Here is a 15,030-nt window from a genome sequence, read left to right on the forward strand (position 1 = left end):
CGGCAGTTCAAATCCCAACCCATGACTGAGCTCCACCCCCGTTGCTCTGTCCCAGCTTCTGCAACCTGGTAGTTGAAAGCACACCATGCAAGTAGATAAATAGGTATCGCTGTGGTGGGAACGTAAACGGCGTTTCCGTGTGTTGTGGTTTCCTCAAAGTGTCCCGTTGCACCAGAAGGCGGTTTTAGTGCTGCTGGCCACCCGACCCGGAAGCAGTCTGTGAACAAAGGCCAGATCCCTTAGCCTGAAAGTGAGATGAACGCCGCAACCCCATAGTCACCTTGGACTGCACCTAAGGGCTGGAGCCAATTTGATTCCCTCCTCCCCTCTCCTCTCTCTCTCTCTCTCTCTCTCTTCTCTCTCTTTTTCTCCTCTTTCTTTCTTTTCTTCTCCTGCGATGAGGCTACATTTTCATATTTAATGTTCCATTATTTTAATGTTGTTATTTATTTTTGTTTTTAAGTTGTAATCATTCATCTTGTTTTTATTATTGCTTGTAAGCCGCTCTGAGCCCGGCCTTGGCTGGGGAGGGCGGGGTATAAATAAAAAATTATTATTATTATTGTTATAACCATCCGGGCGCCGTTATTGTATCTTCTTTCTTTCTTTGGAAGTTTGGGTGTCCATCTGTCAGGGCTGCGATTCCTGCATTGCAGGGGGCTGGACTAGATTGCCCTTGGGGGTCCCTTCCAACTCTCCAATTCTATGATTCTACGGTGTTCTAAGCTTGGTGGCGCATCTGAAGCCCTGGATGCCAATGTTGGTGGGTGTGGAGACGAGCTGAGCATGGGAACAGGGAGGGACCAGACGTGGGTTTTCATGGCCAGGATGTGGCTCTGCTGAGGTGTTTCCTGGTCCAGGAGAAAGCACCACCGAGGCACCAGCCTCTGGCTGACCTCCCTTCCCTCCTGGCCTGAGACACTGGAATTTGATTTCCGAAAAAGAGCTTGCGGCTCTTTGCCTCAAAGCCTCCAGGAGCAGCTCAGCTCTTCCACCCCAAGTGGGTTGGAGTAAACGGGCTAGCCTGTGGAACTCCCTCCCACAGGAGACACCAACTTGGATGGCTTTAAAAGAGGATTAGACATGTTTATGGAGGAGGGTGTGTGTGTGTCAGCGTAACGGCTATGCTCTGCAGATGATTCTGAATGCCTGGAAACCACAGGAGGGGGAAAGTGATGCCCTCTTGCACAGATCCTGCGTGTGGGTTTCCCAGGGGGGCACCTGGTTGGCCACTGTGAGAAGAGGACGCTGGGCTCAATGGGCCATGGGCCTGATGCACCAGAGCAATGCTTCTGTTCCTCTGTTCTTCAGCTCTCTGTGGTCAGGGTGGTTTTTGAGAGCAGAGCACACTCTGCATGCGTGCGGAGAACCTCTCGGAGGGCGAAGCCTTGGCACTGAACCCGGGGCTTCTGGCACCTTGGCTCCTTTTCACCCTTGCCTTCCGTGTCCGCCTGCAACAGAGGCCTTCCTGGAATGTGGAGGTCTGGCGTGGGGCTTGCTCTGGGTCTGCTGCTGCCGGCTGGACCGAAACCAGTGTGGGGCAGGGGGGTCTTCCCAGTGCCCCCTGCAACCAGTCTCTCGCTCTCTCTCTGCTGCAGGAACTGGTGTGCTTACGTGGTCTCTCGCAGCGTGAGCTGCGTCGTGGAGGATGGCGTGGACACCTACGTCAAGCCAGATTACCAGCCGTGCGTCTGGGGGCAGCTCCAGTGCCCCCGCGTCATCACGTGAGTGTGGGGAGAATTGGAGGGGGCACGGAGGGCTGCTGGTGGGCTGTGCTGCCGCTGGCTGCCTGGGTGGGGCACTGTGGGGTCACGGCCTCCATGGGCAGATGGGGTGGAGTGGCGGATGCCTGTGGCTGCTCCCTGGCATGTGCCCAGCCCATCAAGGGAAGAGGCTGCCCAGCGGGAGCCAGATGGCCCAGGCGGGCGGGGAGGGGTCGCCTGCCCCCTGGTGGGCATCTTCAGGACTGCAGGAGGATGCGGCTCCTTCAGCTGCCCAGGAGAGGTGGGTGCGTCTGCCAGTCAGTGCCTGCAGAGGGAGTCTCTGGCCTTCTCCTCTGCTGTGCTGATTTGGAGGGCAGAGCGTCCGGACCCTCCAGTGTAGTGTTCCCAAAGCAAGGAAGGATTGGACTCTGATTAATACAATACAATTTAATAGGATTAAATTGACCGATGGGCTGGAATAGACCCCCAAAACGGACTTTGGACATGCCTTGAGTAATAGAATTGTAGAACTGGAAGGTGTGGGAATGTCGTGGATAGTAGGAGAGGATATATTGATATAATATCCTCCTCCCTCCCTCATGCTAGTGAGCTGGTAGCAGAATACATTCCCCTGTATATAGCAGGAAGCTGGTTGGTAGATTTATTAGAATCTCTTGAGTTAAGCAATCCAGTCTGGCTTGTCCAGATTGGATTTGTTCCTGGTAAATTCCCCTTTTATTCTCTCTTAAAGACACAACAGTCTCCTCTTAAAAGTAACAAGAAGTTTACTTACATCCAGTTCACAGTATGATCCTGAAGGCAGGCTTTTGTTTGCAGTTACAGAAGAGGGTTTGAGTTCATCCCATACAAGGATTGAGCCCACATGCTGCTGGCTGAGGGCCAGCAGACAGCAAAAAGAGCATCAAGAGAGCAGCATCAAGACCAGCCCTTTTATGGGGTCTCCCAGGGTCACGCCCACCTACCTGGTCACAGGCAGGGGGAGGATGCTCCAGACCAGGTGTGACAGGAAGTCCTCCTGGCTGGAGCAACATCCCCCTGTGTGTCCACTCTGGCCAAACAGGAAATGCTGTACTTGACTGCTTTCTGTGATGTCACATCCCACAGAAGGGACCCCCCAAAGGGCCTGCAGCCCAACCCCCTGTAACGCAGGAATCACAGCTGAAGAATCCCTAACTGGCAGCTATCTGAAACACCCAGGGCACCCCTTGCCCCCAGTCCCAGTCCCAGTCCCAGTCCGGATACCAGTGCTTTTCTTTCTCCCAACCAGCAGGTATCGAAGCTTCGTTCGCCCTCGCTACAAGGTGGCCTACAAGACTGTCTCAGACATGGAGTGGCGCTGCTGCCCCGGCTACTCGGGTGACGACTGCGCCGAAGGTGGTGTGCCGCCCACCACCCCCCGCCCACGAACTCAGCCCGCCCGTCCCAACCTCTCCGGCTTCAGCAACACGCTCAGCGGTCTTGGCGGAGAAGGTACCCCGGGCAGGATCCAGGGGGAAAGATGCTTTGCCACCCCAACCCAGGAGGATGAGGTGGGGGGCTGGACCCACACACGGGGCAGGACCCTCACCTCCCCCCACCACTGCAGGCCAAGTCACCAATGTCACAATGCCAACCCCGGTGGCACGAGATGTGCTGGGTCATATATATGAGAGAATTCCTGGATGCAGAGCTCTAAGTTTGGGGCAAGTACTCTTTGGTGAGAGAACCCCAGCTCTTAGACCTTTAAAATATGCCCTTTAATGTGAGTTCCAAAGTTTCCCTCTTCCCCCAGCAAAGGAAAAAGGCCACACACTTGTTAAGTTAAAAATGGTCAGGTTCATGTGCTTCAGAGAAGTGGCACAGGCAGAAAAATTAGCTGTTAGAAAGTAGTGAAAGTTCCTAAATTATTGGCATAGGAACTGAAGAGTGGCTTGTGAGAGCCATGCAGTCTGAGCTGGAGCAACTCAAACCTCTTCACTAGCAGACTGGCAGAACAATAGGTTTGATTAGCCATAAGTGGAGCTAGCTAAGCCTGGCAGGACAGCTTACTCTATGGTATTAACACCTTCATGCCTTAATTAGACTCAAGCATGTTGGTTATGTGAGGCTGACCAACTCTTGGGAGATTTAAGCTCATAACCTCAGCCTTGGAGGTTAGCTTTGAAAGAGGCATTTAGTAAATTCGGTCTGTGGAGCTGAGCCCAATTTTGTCTCTCCTGATCCAGGTGTTTCCATCCCTGCACATTCTCAAAGCATCTTTGCAAGACCTTAGATGGGAGCTCACCAGCAGCTCAGGATCAGCACAGTGCAGCTTAGTTCCCTTGCATAGAGGGTCTGATTCCCTGCTGGGTGGAGCAGCTGCTTTGCCAGGTGACAGACCTGAGTGGAGGTGTCCTGATGTGGCTCTCCTCTCTCTCTCCCCCCTCTCCCAGGGCACAGGGACTCTGAGAAGGTCCGGCAGCTGGAAGAGAAAGTCCAGCACCTGAGCAAACAGCTGCAGGATCTGCAGTCCACCATGGAGACCAGCAACACCAAACTGGCCGAGGACGTCCGCCGGGCCGTCGAGTCCTCCTTGAACGGCAAGCAGCCGGCGGACGCAGCCGCCCACCCGGAAATGAAGGAGACCCTCAACGAGATCCAGCGCCACTTGCAGCACCTGGACAACCGCATCTCCAACCACGAGAATGGGCAGGGGGTGGCCCAGGGAGGCGGGACAGACGTCCACGGCGAGGTCCTGCGGGAGGTGGAGCGCACCATCCATGAAACCTGCTCCTCCTGCGTGACGGGCGTCTTCGACCTGCGGCAGCAGCGGGAGGAAGACCAGGACCGCATGCGCGCTCTGGAGAAGCTGGTGGCCTCTGTGGACCAGCGCAACCGGGATGCTGTGGACACCGTCCGGCAACACGTCAGCCGCCTGGCCTCCCAGCCGCCCGAGGATTGCTGCGCCCGGGCCGAGAGCAGGGTGAGCGGGCTGGAGCGGCGCCTCGACGCCGTCACAGAGGCCCTCTCCGCCCTCAGCGAGCACCTGGCCGGGCGCAGGACACCTCCGCCGCCTCCATGGAGTGTGGACCGGCGCATGTCGGAGGTGGAGAGCCGGGTCAACACCACGCAGCGCAGCCTGGAGGAGCACTTTGGGGACCTCCAGATCATGCTGGAAGGGGCGGATGAGCGGCTGCGCCGTGCGGAGGGCCAGCTGGACTCGGCGTTCTCCCGCCTGAACGACTTCCAGAGCCACGTGGGGCGGGCGCTGGCCAACCTGTCGAGGGATGTGGGCGCCCTGAAGGACAGCAGCCTGCAGCAGCAGGGGGCGCTGGAGCGGGTGCACAGTACGGCCCACGCCTGCACGCAGATCTGCGCCCCTGCGGGCAACCAGGACTCTCAGATCAGCACCATCCTGAGCGACCTGGAGCGGAGGCTGCTAGACACGGAGGGGCAGCTGCGCGTCCTGGGCAGCAACCTCCACCAGCTGGACGTCTCGGGGAAGCTGCGCAGCCTGCAGGGTCTGGTGGGCTCCCACAGCGACGCCCTCAGCCGACTGGCAGGGGAGGTGGGCGAGCTGGAGAACCGCATGGTGGTCTCCGTCAGTGCCGGGCCCCCCGACCTGGTGCTGCAGGCCAACCGGACCCGCCAGCGTCTGGAGGAGCTGGAGAAGGAGGTCCGGGGGCTGGAGCAGCTCTCCTGCGGACAGGAGTGCACCCAGCTGCGCGAGGAGGTAGGCCAGCTGAGGTCCGAGGTGGAGGTCTGCCAGGCCGCCTGCCAGCCTCCTGGGCGGCGCCCTGATCTGGGCAGCGGCGGCGGCAAGGAGGCAGGGGACGCCTCCCGGCCGCTGGACGGCTTCAGCGTGATCGGGGGCAGCTCCAGCGTCCACCTGCAGTCCTTGCAGGGCGAGCTGTCGGAGGTCATCCTGGGCTTCAGCTCCCTGAACGAGACGCTGGCTGGGCTGCAGGCCACCGTGGAGAAGCACCAGACGGACATCCACGAGCTGGGCACCACCAAGGACCACATCATCGCCGAGATCAACCGGGTCCAGCAGGAGGTGACGGAGCACGTCAGCGAGAGCGAGGAGCGCTTCCAGGTGCTGGGGCGCGAGGTGCAGCGCTTTGGGGGCGCCCTGCGCGTGGAGGCCTCCGACTGCCGACGGGCTTCCGGGGGGCTGGCGGAGAGGCTGGCCAAGCTGGAGGGGGCGTGCGAGAGGCTGGACACCGTCTCCGGAAGCCTGCGAAAGATCAAGGAGGGGCTGGACAAGCACGTCTCGGCCCTGTGGGGCTGCCTGCGGGAGGTGAACGGGACCCTGCAGACCCACGGAGCCCTCCTGGACAAGATCCACGGCAGCCAGCTGGGCACCATCCACCGCCGGCTCAGCACCCTCAACGGCTCCCTCCAGACCTTGCAGGGGCAGCTGCATGGCCTCACCCTGCAGGATTTCACAGGTACACACTCTGGGGCAGATGGCAGACGGCGGGGGGGGGGGGGCCTTTTGCCTCTGTCTCTGCCTTGACATCTAATGTTCTTCTCCATCCGCAGGACCTCCCGGGCCCCCTGGACTGGACGGCCCCATGGGGAAGCAGGGGCCCGTAGGCCCAGCTGGGCCCCCTGGCAAGGACGGAAGGACCGGCTCTGTGGGGCCTCCAGGTGAGCAACTGGCCAGGCTGAGTTTTTGCATCATGGTGTCTGACAGCAAGATGACCCTCTGGGTCCCTTCCTATGGTTCTGTGCCTCCCTCGGAAGGGGGTTGGGCTAGATGACCTTTGGGAATCCCTTCCAACTCTACCATTTGGGGGTTGTTTGGCTTCCCAGAGCCCATTGTGTCCCAACACCCCTTTCCTTGCCCTGGGAGCACCAGGGGATCGGGGCCTTTGGAAGGTCACAAGAGTCTCCCCAGAACAATTAACCCTCCATGTGCTGCAGTGGGCTGGCGCCCTCTCCTGGACAGAGGGGGAGGTGCACTGGGAGGGGGTCCCCTTCCCTGCCCCATGCTGGGTTGCTCTGCCCCATCTGAGACTGTGAGCTGCGTGAGTGGCAGCTGCCAACCCCACAGCCCCCCTCCACCAGAGGCCTTCTCCACCACCTCAGGTGTGCACACCTGCCTGGTTGACCACACATGACCCCCCCCCCAGCCTCCCTTCTGGAGAGCACCCAGTCTTGTCTCTAGGGGGTTGGGGGCTCCATTCATTAATACCCCCGGGCCTGCTTGTTGGAGAAGCAAGAGAGGGCCTTCTTGGTGGTGGCTCCTTCTAGGTGGTGGCTCCCTGCCTTGAGAAGGTCGACTGGCTCACTCCTTGCTGTCTTTCCACCGGCAGCTAAAGACTCCCTTATTCCAACAGGCATTTGGGAACTGACTATTTTATTTTATTTTTAAAGCAAAGGGCTTGTAATTGTACTGGACTGTTTTTACCGTATTGGCCTAAAAATAAGCCTCACTTTTCCTCCATATTCCAACCGTGAAAAGTTAAAGTACGGCTTATACTTATAACCTTACGATATGCAGCTAAGAGCACAGGGCAAAGAGCACCAGGAGTGTGGCAAAGCGGCGCCCGCTCCACGCATAGTCCCCTGTCTTCTTCCCCAAAGGCCGGGGGGGGGGAGAGCGAGGAAGGGGAAAGGCTGCTGGCAAGGCAGCCCAACTCCCCCCCCCCTGCCCCCATAGTACGCAGCCAGGAGCAGCGAGGAAGGGAGCAGCTTATATTTGGGAGCTTTTTCTCCCCCCCCCCCATTTTAAAGATGCAGCTTATATTCGGGTGCAGCTTATAGTCGGGCCAATATGGTATTATCTATATCTTAAGAGATTTGTTTTCATTCTGTTAGGGTTTAATTACTTTTTAGCAATGATCTGTAATATGTTTTTAGCTTTGCATCTCTTCCCTGTGTCTTAATTTGTGCAAGCTGCCTTGAATCCTGGCCTGGGTTCAAAGGCGGGATCTGAATAAATATAATAACAATAATACGTTTCCGAGCACAATTCAAGGTGTTGGGGCTGACCTTGAAAGCCCTAAACAGTGTCAGTCCAGTAGACCTGAAGGAGCATCTCCACCCCCATCGTTCTGCCCGGACACTGAGGTCCAGCTCCGAGGGCCTTCTGGCGGTTCCCTCCATGTGAGAAGCCAAGTTACAGGGAACCAGGCAGAGGGCCTTCTTGGTGGTGGCGCCCGCCCTGTGGAAAGGCCCCCCCCCCAGATGTCAAAGAGAACAACAACTATCTGACTTTTAGAAGATATCTGAAGGCAGCCCTCTTTAGGGAAGCTTTTAATGTTTAACAGACCACTGTATTTTAATACTTTGTTGGAAGCCGCCCAGAGTGGCTGGGGAAACCCAGCCAGATGGGCGGGGTATAAATAATAAATTATTATTATTATTATTATTATTATTATTATTATTATTATTATTGAAATTAATGAATTAACAAGTGGGATGGGGATGACCCTCCCACCTCTTCCTTGTCCCTGTGAGTCTCACCCGTCTTCCCTTGTCTCTTGCAGGTCTCCCCGGAGAACAAGGTAATGACCGGGCACAGCTGATAGGGCGGGCAGTGTGTGTGTGTGTGTGTGTGGAGGTGCTGCTGCTCCTGTCCACTGCAGCGGGGGGGGGGGACTGGTTCCAGCAGCCAGCACAGCCAGTCATCTCCCCATGCCTCCACAAACCCTGTTCCCTCCTTTGTGGGGAAGCTACATTCAAGGCAGTGTCTGGGGGGGGGGGGGTGAGCCTTGGGACTGTTGGAAAAAACACCTGGGAAGGCCACCAACCTCCCAAGACACAGGGGCGTCTCTCCGATGGTCGCTCTCTGGCTGTAAATCTCCCTCAGTCCAGAGAGCGACCCCTCCCTCCTGAGAGGAGCGCACTTGTCTTCTGGCTTCTCATTGCAGAAGAAAGAGACAATCAGTAGCTCTAAACTACTTTATTTTACAGTGTATATACAAAGAATCCATCCGCATGTCTGTGCTCTCTGAGCACCAGTACAGAAAAGCATCACACAGAAGTGAAACTAAACTCCCAACAGTGCTGAGACTTCCTTTCTTACACACAGTGCTACGTACTGGAGCAGAACATGTGGATAAAAATCCTAACAGAGACTTCAGGCAGAGCCTTAGAGTGACCTAGCAATAGCTCTCCAGGGAGGCGAACGGGGTCTTTGCCCTCTGGAGAGATCAGGGGCTGAACCTGGGCTGTGCAACACAGCTGCCCTCCCCAAGAGCTTGCAGAATGGCCCCTGGGGTGAATCTACACACAGAAAAAAAAAACACACTACAAATAAAAGTCAGAATTTAAATCGTTAAAACAAAAGATAGAATAAAAAACACTATGGAAGATCACTTAGAAATTTTTTTGCTCTCCAGCGCCATCTGGTGTTGCAGGTTTATAACACATTCAAAATGCTGTTTTTTGACTAATGTGACTGAGTCCCCAGGTCCCTGCTGTGAGGAGCGGCTGGACAAATGGACAGGCCTGGGCGGGAGTGTCTTGATTTATTTAGTTATTTATTTCATAAATTTATAAATTTCTTGATTGTAAAAGAAGAAGAAAATCACATCAAATAGGCTTACGAAAAAGACAAAGCAATAAAATTATCAAAAGGAAAATGAACGGCAGTAATTTAAGACATCTGAAAAGTTGAAATAGAAACAAACTTAAAACAGGGTTGCGTCAACTTTCTAAACATCTGGGCAGGCTTGTCTAAGCAAGAATGTTTTTAGCCGGTGCCAAAAAGAGTCCTGTGAAGGTGCCAACCTGATCAAGAGGCAGGGAGTTCCGAAGTGCAGGTGGTGCCCACTAAGAGACTGAATTCGTACAAACACAGATCAGGTGTTATGAGGGAAGCAGGGCACAGACAGAGCGAGTTGCCAGCACAGAAACCAGCCAGTTCTTGAGAGCCAGTTTCTTGTGGGTGGTCAATGCAGGGAGAAAGGGAGAAGTCCCTGAAAGTTTTTCTGTTTCCCCAACCCACCTCCTGCTCCCCGTCCACTTGCAGGCCTGCCTGGGCCACCTGGAACGACGCCCAAGGTCTCCTTCACTGCAGCACTGACCGCCCGCCATGTGGAGACGGGGACCATCGCCTTCGACCGGGTGCTGCTGAACGATGGGGACGCCTACGACCCGAAATCTGGTCAGTGTGGGGCTGAGAAATGCAGGAAGGAGAAGATGGGGCTCGGGGTGGGAGGGTCTCAAAAAGACAGGTGTGTGGGAATGTTTGGGGTGGCAGGAGAGGATATGTTGTTTATTAACATCCTTCCTAACTTAGAGTTACATTCCCCTTTTTACATGCACAGCAGATAGCTGGTTGCAGGCTCGTGTGAGCCTCTCACTATTATACAATTCGGTCTGCCTCAGATTGAATTATACGTTCCTGTTAAGTTTCCTTGAATTCCTCTTAAAAGAATAAAGATGCCACAATCTTGTTTAAAGTCAATAAAAAGAAGTTTACTTACATCAGTTCACAGTTGGATTCCTGAAGGCAGACTTAGTTACAAATATGTACATGTGGCTCTATCCCATAGGGAGGAATGATCTCTGAGAAGCTAGCAGGGCAGTCCTAGCTAGAAGCTGGTCAAACGTAGAAGGGAAATGAAAAAGAGGGAGAGTGGCAGCATGCCTTGTCCTTTTGTTACCTGAACAGGTGAGGTCACGCCCACCTTCTATCACATGCAAAAGGAAGGATGCTCCAGCCAGGAGGAACAGGAAGTTTCGACTGGCTGGACCAAACATTCCCTCGCATGTCTTCTCTAGCATTCCAAGGAATGTTGTACACATCCCACACTGATCATGCCTGATCCTAAGAACTGACCTTTCACCATTGGAGACCCTTTGCATTGCAAAGGGGAATGTGCTCTGCTACCAGCTCACTAGTGTGAGTGAGAAAGGATAATATTTAATCAACATATCCTCTCTTCCTATCCTCAACATTCCCACACCCAGCAGGTGCTCTGGCGTGACTCTGCTGACTTGCACCAGGGTGTCAGTCTTAAACGAGACGTTCCGGGAAGCTGCCATCGCCTTCTCTGATCTGGGATGGTAAAACAGGACAGTTGGGGGTGGGGTGGGCATTTGGTTGGAGGATGAGGAGGAGGAGAGGAGGATCCTGGACTGGATGGACCCCGGGCCTGATCCAGTGGGCTTTCCTAATGTTCTGATGTTCTCAGGGGTTGAAGAACTAGAGCTCCCAAAGCAGGGAGGGTGTTTGGGGTGGGGTCCAAGGCAGGTGGGCGGACCAATGCCAGGCACCCGTAACTGACCTCTCCTCTGCGCAGGAATCTTCACCGCTCCGTTTCCTGGCCGCTACCTGGTCAGCGCCATCCTGACGGGCCACCGGGGGGAGAAGATTGAGGCGGTCCTCTCCCGCTCCAACCAGGCCATTGCCCGCAGCGACTCGGCCGGCTACCAGCCCGAAGGCCTGGAGAACAAGCCGGTGGCCGAGAGGCAGCCCAGCACCGGAGCGCTGGCCGTCTTCACCCTCGTCGTCCCCATGGAGGCCGGAGAAACTCTCTGCGTGGACCTGGTCTCCGGCCGGCTGGCCCGCTCCTCGGACGAGCCACTGACTGTCTTCAGCGCAGCCCTGCTCTATGAGGATGACTTGGGGGTCTAGGCGGCTTCTGGGCTGGGGAAGGGGGCTGGCTGAAGCAGCACCTCCATCCAGCCTGGGAAGGGAGAGCTGAGGACCCCTCCACACTGCCCTCTCGCAGCCCCAGCCAAGCCTCCCCTCCTCCCACCTCTGGGCCAACACCGCAGGGAGGGCGTCCCTTGCAGCCGCCAGGCGTTCCTCTTGCTGGCACCCCCTGCCCCGGGGCCTCCCTGCCACCCATGGGGCAGCACAAAGCTTGCAAGACTCTCTCTCTCTTCCCAAGGCAGTGTGGGGAGGAAGGCAGAATTCTGCCCTCTGCCCCACACAGCTCCCCAGGCCTGGCAGGGGGGGGGGTGCCACTGCCCAGGCCAGCAGAAAGTGCCACCTCAATGCCAGCTGCCTCCGTGGCCCAGCGGGAATGAAAAAGTCCCCTTTGTTATTTATCTGTGTCTGTCGTACCCCAGAGAAAGGACCCCCCCACCTCGTGCCACTGCCCTCCACCACCAGCCGGCTTGCTCCCTCAGCTCTCTGTCACAGCTTTGCCACCGCTGGGGCTGCCTCTTCTCGCCACGTCCCTGCAGAGCTGCTCAGATGCCAGTGCTATTGCCATGGATGGGCCAGACACAGGAGCCCCACCCCAAGGAGCCAGCACCGCCATTCACGTGAGATGAGGAAGAGAGGCCCCTTCGCAGGACTGGGGGGAGGGAGGAGGGGTGGGCAGAGGAGGAGAAGGAGGAAGAAGAAGAGGAAGAGGAGGAAAGGGGCTCGCTCCAGCCTCCGTCTCCTGTGTGGGTCACCCTTCATGTATATGCTGTGTAAAGGCCCAACTCAGCTATCAATATAATTATTGAATAAAGAAACACAACTTTTTTAAAAAAACAACACCACCAACCACGGCCCTGTGCTTTATCTGTCATCCGGGGATCATTCATTCATTCATTCATTCATTCATTGTTTTTATTTATATGCTGTTTTTCCACAGAAAAATGTCACACTTAAACAAACAAAGCAGGAATGCATTTCAAAGCCAAAAGATGCAAACATCTGTTTCATAACAACAAAGCAAAACAACACACTGCCAAATGTAATATGAAAAAAGGCATTTCCGTACCAGAAAGATAACAAGATTGCGTAAACCCCACACCCAAAAGCAAAAATAACTAGGAGGCTTTGCAGTTCTGCGTTGGGCCTTGGAATGAACAGCAGCCACTGGCACAGAGGCTTCCAAGGACGAGGCGGGGGGGGGGGGGTGTTGGTGTATGTCTCTCTCAGCCACTGCTGCCACTGCCCTCCATCTGGAACCATCCGTGCCACATGGGGTTTTAACAGCAACACGAGTCAAAACCCGGGACTCGGCTACATTAGTAAAGAAAAAACGTTCTACATGCGTTAAAACACTGTGACACCAGATGGTGCCGTAGAGCAGAAATCTTTTCTACACAGTTTAACATAATCATGATAACAAAAAACAAATGAACCCTAATTTCTGACTTATTTATAGCATTTCCCCCCCCCCCCCTGTGTGTAGATCCATCCCAGGTCTCTGCCCCCAGGAGCCCGCAGTCAGAATTTCAACTGGAGCAGGAGGGGGATATTCACAAATGCCTCACTCTGGGCTTAGGTCTCAGGTATTTTGGCTGCAGGTGGGCAGAGGGCTTTACTGAATGAGGCTGGACTTTGCGTGGGGGTGGGGAGTCAGAAGAACAGCTTCTCAGCAGGGAGGAGAGGTGGGCAAGTGGCCCTGTCTTTTGGCAGCTGTTGGGGTGGCTGGGCAGGCGAAGAGGGAGGGGCAGGTGGCTTCTTCTGGGCACAGTGGGGTGAGCCTGAGGGGGTCACTTGGCTCCACAGGGTCTCCCTCACAGGGGCTGAGGGAGCAGTGGGCGGATGGCTGCTCTCCTCTGGGGTTGGGCTGGACCCCCAGGCTGAGATTTACGGCCCAGAACCCGTGCTAGAAACTCAGATAGATAAGCGAGGCTCCAAATGGCTCCTTAAACCAGGGTCACAGGCGCCAAAACAAAACGCCCCCAGTTGCCATTGGGGGGGGGGGGCCAGACGGCTCAAAAGTCATGTTTTTTATAAGACTTTTCCACCCCTGAAATTCATTCTGATTGTGCAGATAAAATACAACTGATGGAATTCTTCAGGATGTGCTGTGAGTATGTGTGAAAACAGTCAAGAACCAAGGATCGCCGGGGTGCACCTCCGGGTGCTGGAGACGTCGGGCTTCATCCTGGCGCCTGGACATCTTCACTGGGTCACAAGAGGCCGATAGGCAGGTGCAAAATGTGCCTGGCGAATTTCAGACACTGCCCAGGATCCTCTGATGATGTCAGACACCAACTGCTTGTTCATGAGTTACAGAAAGAGACGGAGGCAGGATTCAATCTCTTTCCTCAGTGAATATGCCGTATTTTTCGCTATATAGGACGCACCGGACGATAAGACGCACCCAGTTTGTGGCGGAGGAAACAAGAAGAAAAAAATTCTGAATCCCAGAAGCCAGAACAGCAAGAGGGATCTGGCTTCTGGGATAGCCTCTTGCTGTTCTGGCTTTGGGGACAGCCTGTGAAGCCTCCGCAGGGTGGGGGGGGAGGCACCCCGCTGTCCTGCGGAGGCTTTGCGCAGCCATCCCCAAGCTAGAACAGTAAGATGGAGCGCTGCGCAGCGTTCCGTCTCCCTGTTCTGGCTTTGGGCTTAGCCGCGCAGCCTGCATTCACTCCATAAGACGCCCACACATTTTCCCTTACTTTTTAGAAGGGAAAAAGTGTGTCCTATAGAGTGAAAAATACGGTATATCTGAAGGTGGCCTTCCACTCCAGTCTTCTGGCCATGGAAGAATTGAGAATCAGCGTTGGGGAAGTTGATGCCCAACTTAAAACAGTTAATTTTAAACTGTTATTTCACCAACTACCCATCTCTTGTGTTTTTGCTCTTTCCACCGGCGAACAAGGCAACACCTCTCTCAGCCGGCCTCCAGGACATTTAAATGCCACTGCAACCTTGGCCTGATGCAAAGGATCCTTATTTCATTTCTTCCCTACCTTCACAGCCCACCTTCCTTCTGGAGGTGGAGCCCAGGGAGGCACAGACCAGGGCGGGGGGGTTGGTGACCAGACACTGACCAGACTCAGACCTGCTTAGCTTCAGAGAGGTGCTGGCTCTCCCTTCAGAAAAGCAGGTGATCCTTTGACTGACCTTCATTGGAGCTTTTTATACAGAGGTGGGGGGGGGGGCAAATATCAGGGATTCGTTAGCTGTGGTACCTGCATTGCAGGGGGTTGGGCTGAATGACCTTTGAGGGTCCCTTCCACCTCTTCCGTTCCGATTCAAACATGCCACTCTCTCCCCTATTTACAGCCCCACATATATACGGTAACCCTCAAAGCCCTCTGGGGCCTTGCCTGCCCACAACCGACTTTTTTCCCTGCCCTTTGACCCTGAGGGTACCAGCCCCCTTTGACCTCCCTCCTTACCCCCCAATGCCACCCAAAGACCTGTGTCAAGCCCTCTTCACCCCTCCAAGCTCCCCTTTTCTTTGAAGTCCTTGCCCCAGGGCCCCTATCCATGCACTGGCTCCCAGTGGAGTACAGGATCAGGTTTAAGGTGCTGGTTTTAACCTTGAAAGCCCTATATGGCCTAGGACCCTCGTACCTCCGGGACCGCCTCTCCTGGAACTTAAGGTCTTCAAACAAAAGCATCTTGGAGCCACAGGGAGGTTAGGCTGGCCTCAACCAGAGCCAGGGCTTTTTCGGCCATGGCCCTGATCTGGTGGAACGC

At 55.2% G+C, this 15,030-nt stretch overlaps 1 protein-coding gene across 2 annotated transcripts in view; it reads left to right on the top strand.

Moving 5' to 3' along the window:
* Positions 1 to 12,132, top strand: part of EMILIN1 (elastin microfibril interfacer 1) — an 18,368-nt gene extending 6,236 nt beyond the window's left edge. Inside the window, exons 2-8 of one of the 2 annotated variants that reach the window (XM_083733144.1) lie at positions 1,599 to 1,724; positions 2,995 to 3,194; positions 4,136 to 6,133; positions 6,228 to 6,335; positions 8,180 to 8,197; positions 9,667 to 9,801; positions 10,943 to 12,132. In XM_083733144.1, the coding sequence (XP_083589270.1) occupies positions 1,599 to 1,724; positions 2,995 to 3,194; positions 4,136 to 6,133; positions 6,228 to 6,335; positions 8,180 to 8,197; positions 9,667 to 9,801; positions 10,943 to 11,277 (2,920 nt within the window). In that variant the 3' untranslated portion in view covers positions 11,278 to 12,132. Of the gene's footprint in view, positions 1 to 1,598; positions 1,725 to 2,991; positions 3,195 to 4,135; positions 6,134 to 6,227; positions 6,336 to 8,179; positions 8,198 to 9,666; positions 9,802 to 10,942 lie in introns of both variants that reach the window. The other variant, XM_083733143.1, reaches the window with a different exon arrangement.
* The last annotated feature ends 2,898 nt before the right edge of the window (positions 12,133 to 15,030 follow it).

The sequence above is a fragment of the Podarcis gaigeae genome (genome assembly GCF_964106915.1).
Source record: "Podarcis gaigeae genome assembly, chromosome: 3".
Taxonomy (NCBI): Eukaryota; Metazoa; Chordata; class Lepidosauria; order Squamata; family Lacertidae; genus Podarcis; species Podarcis gaigeae.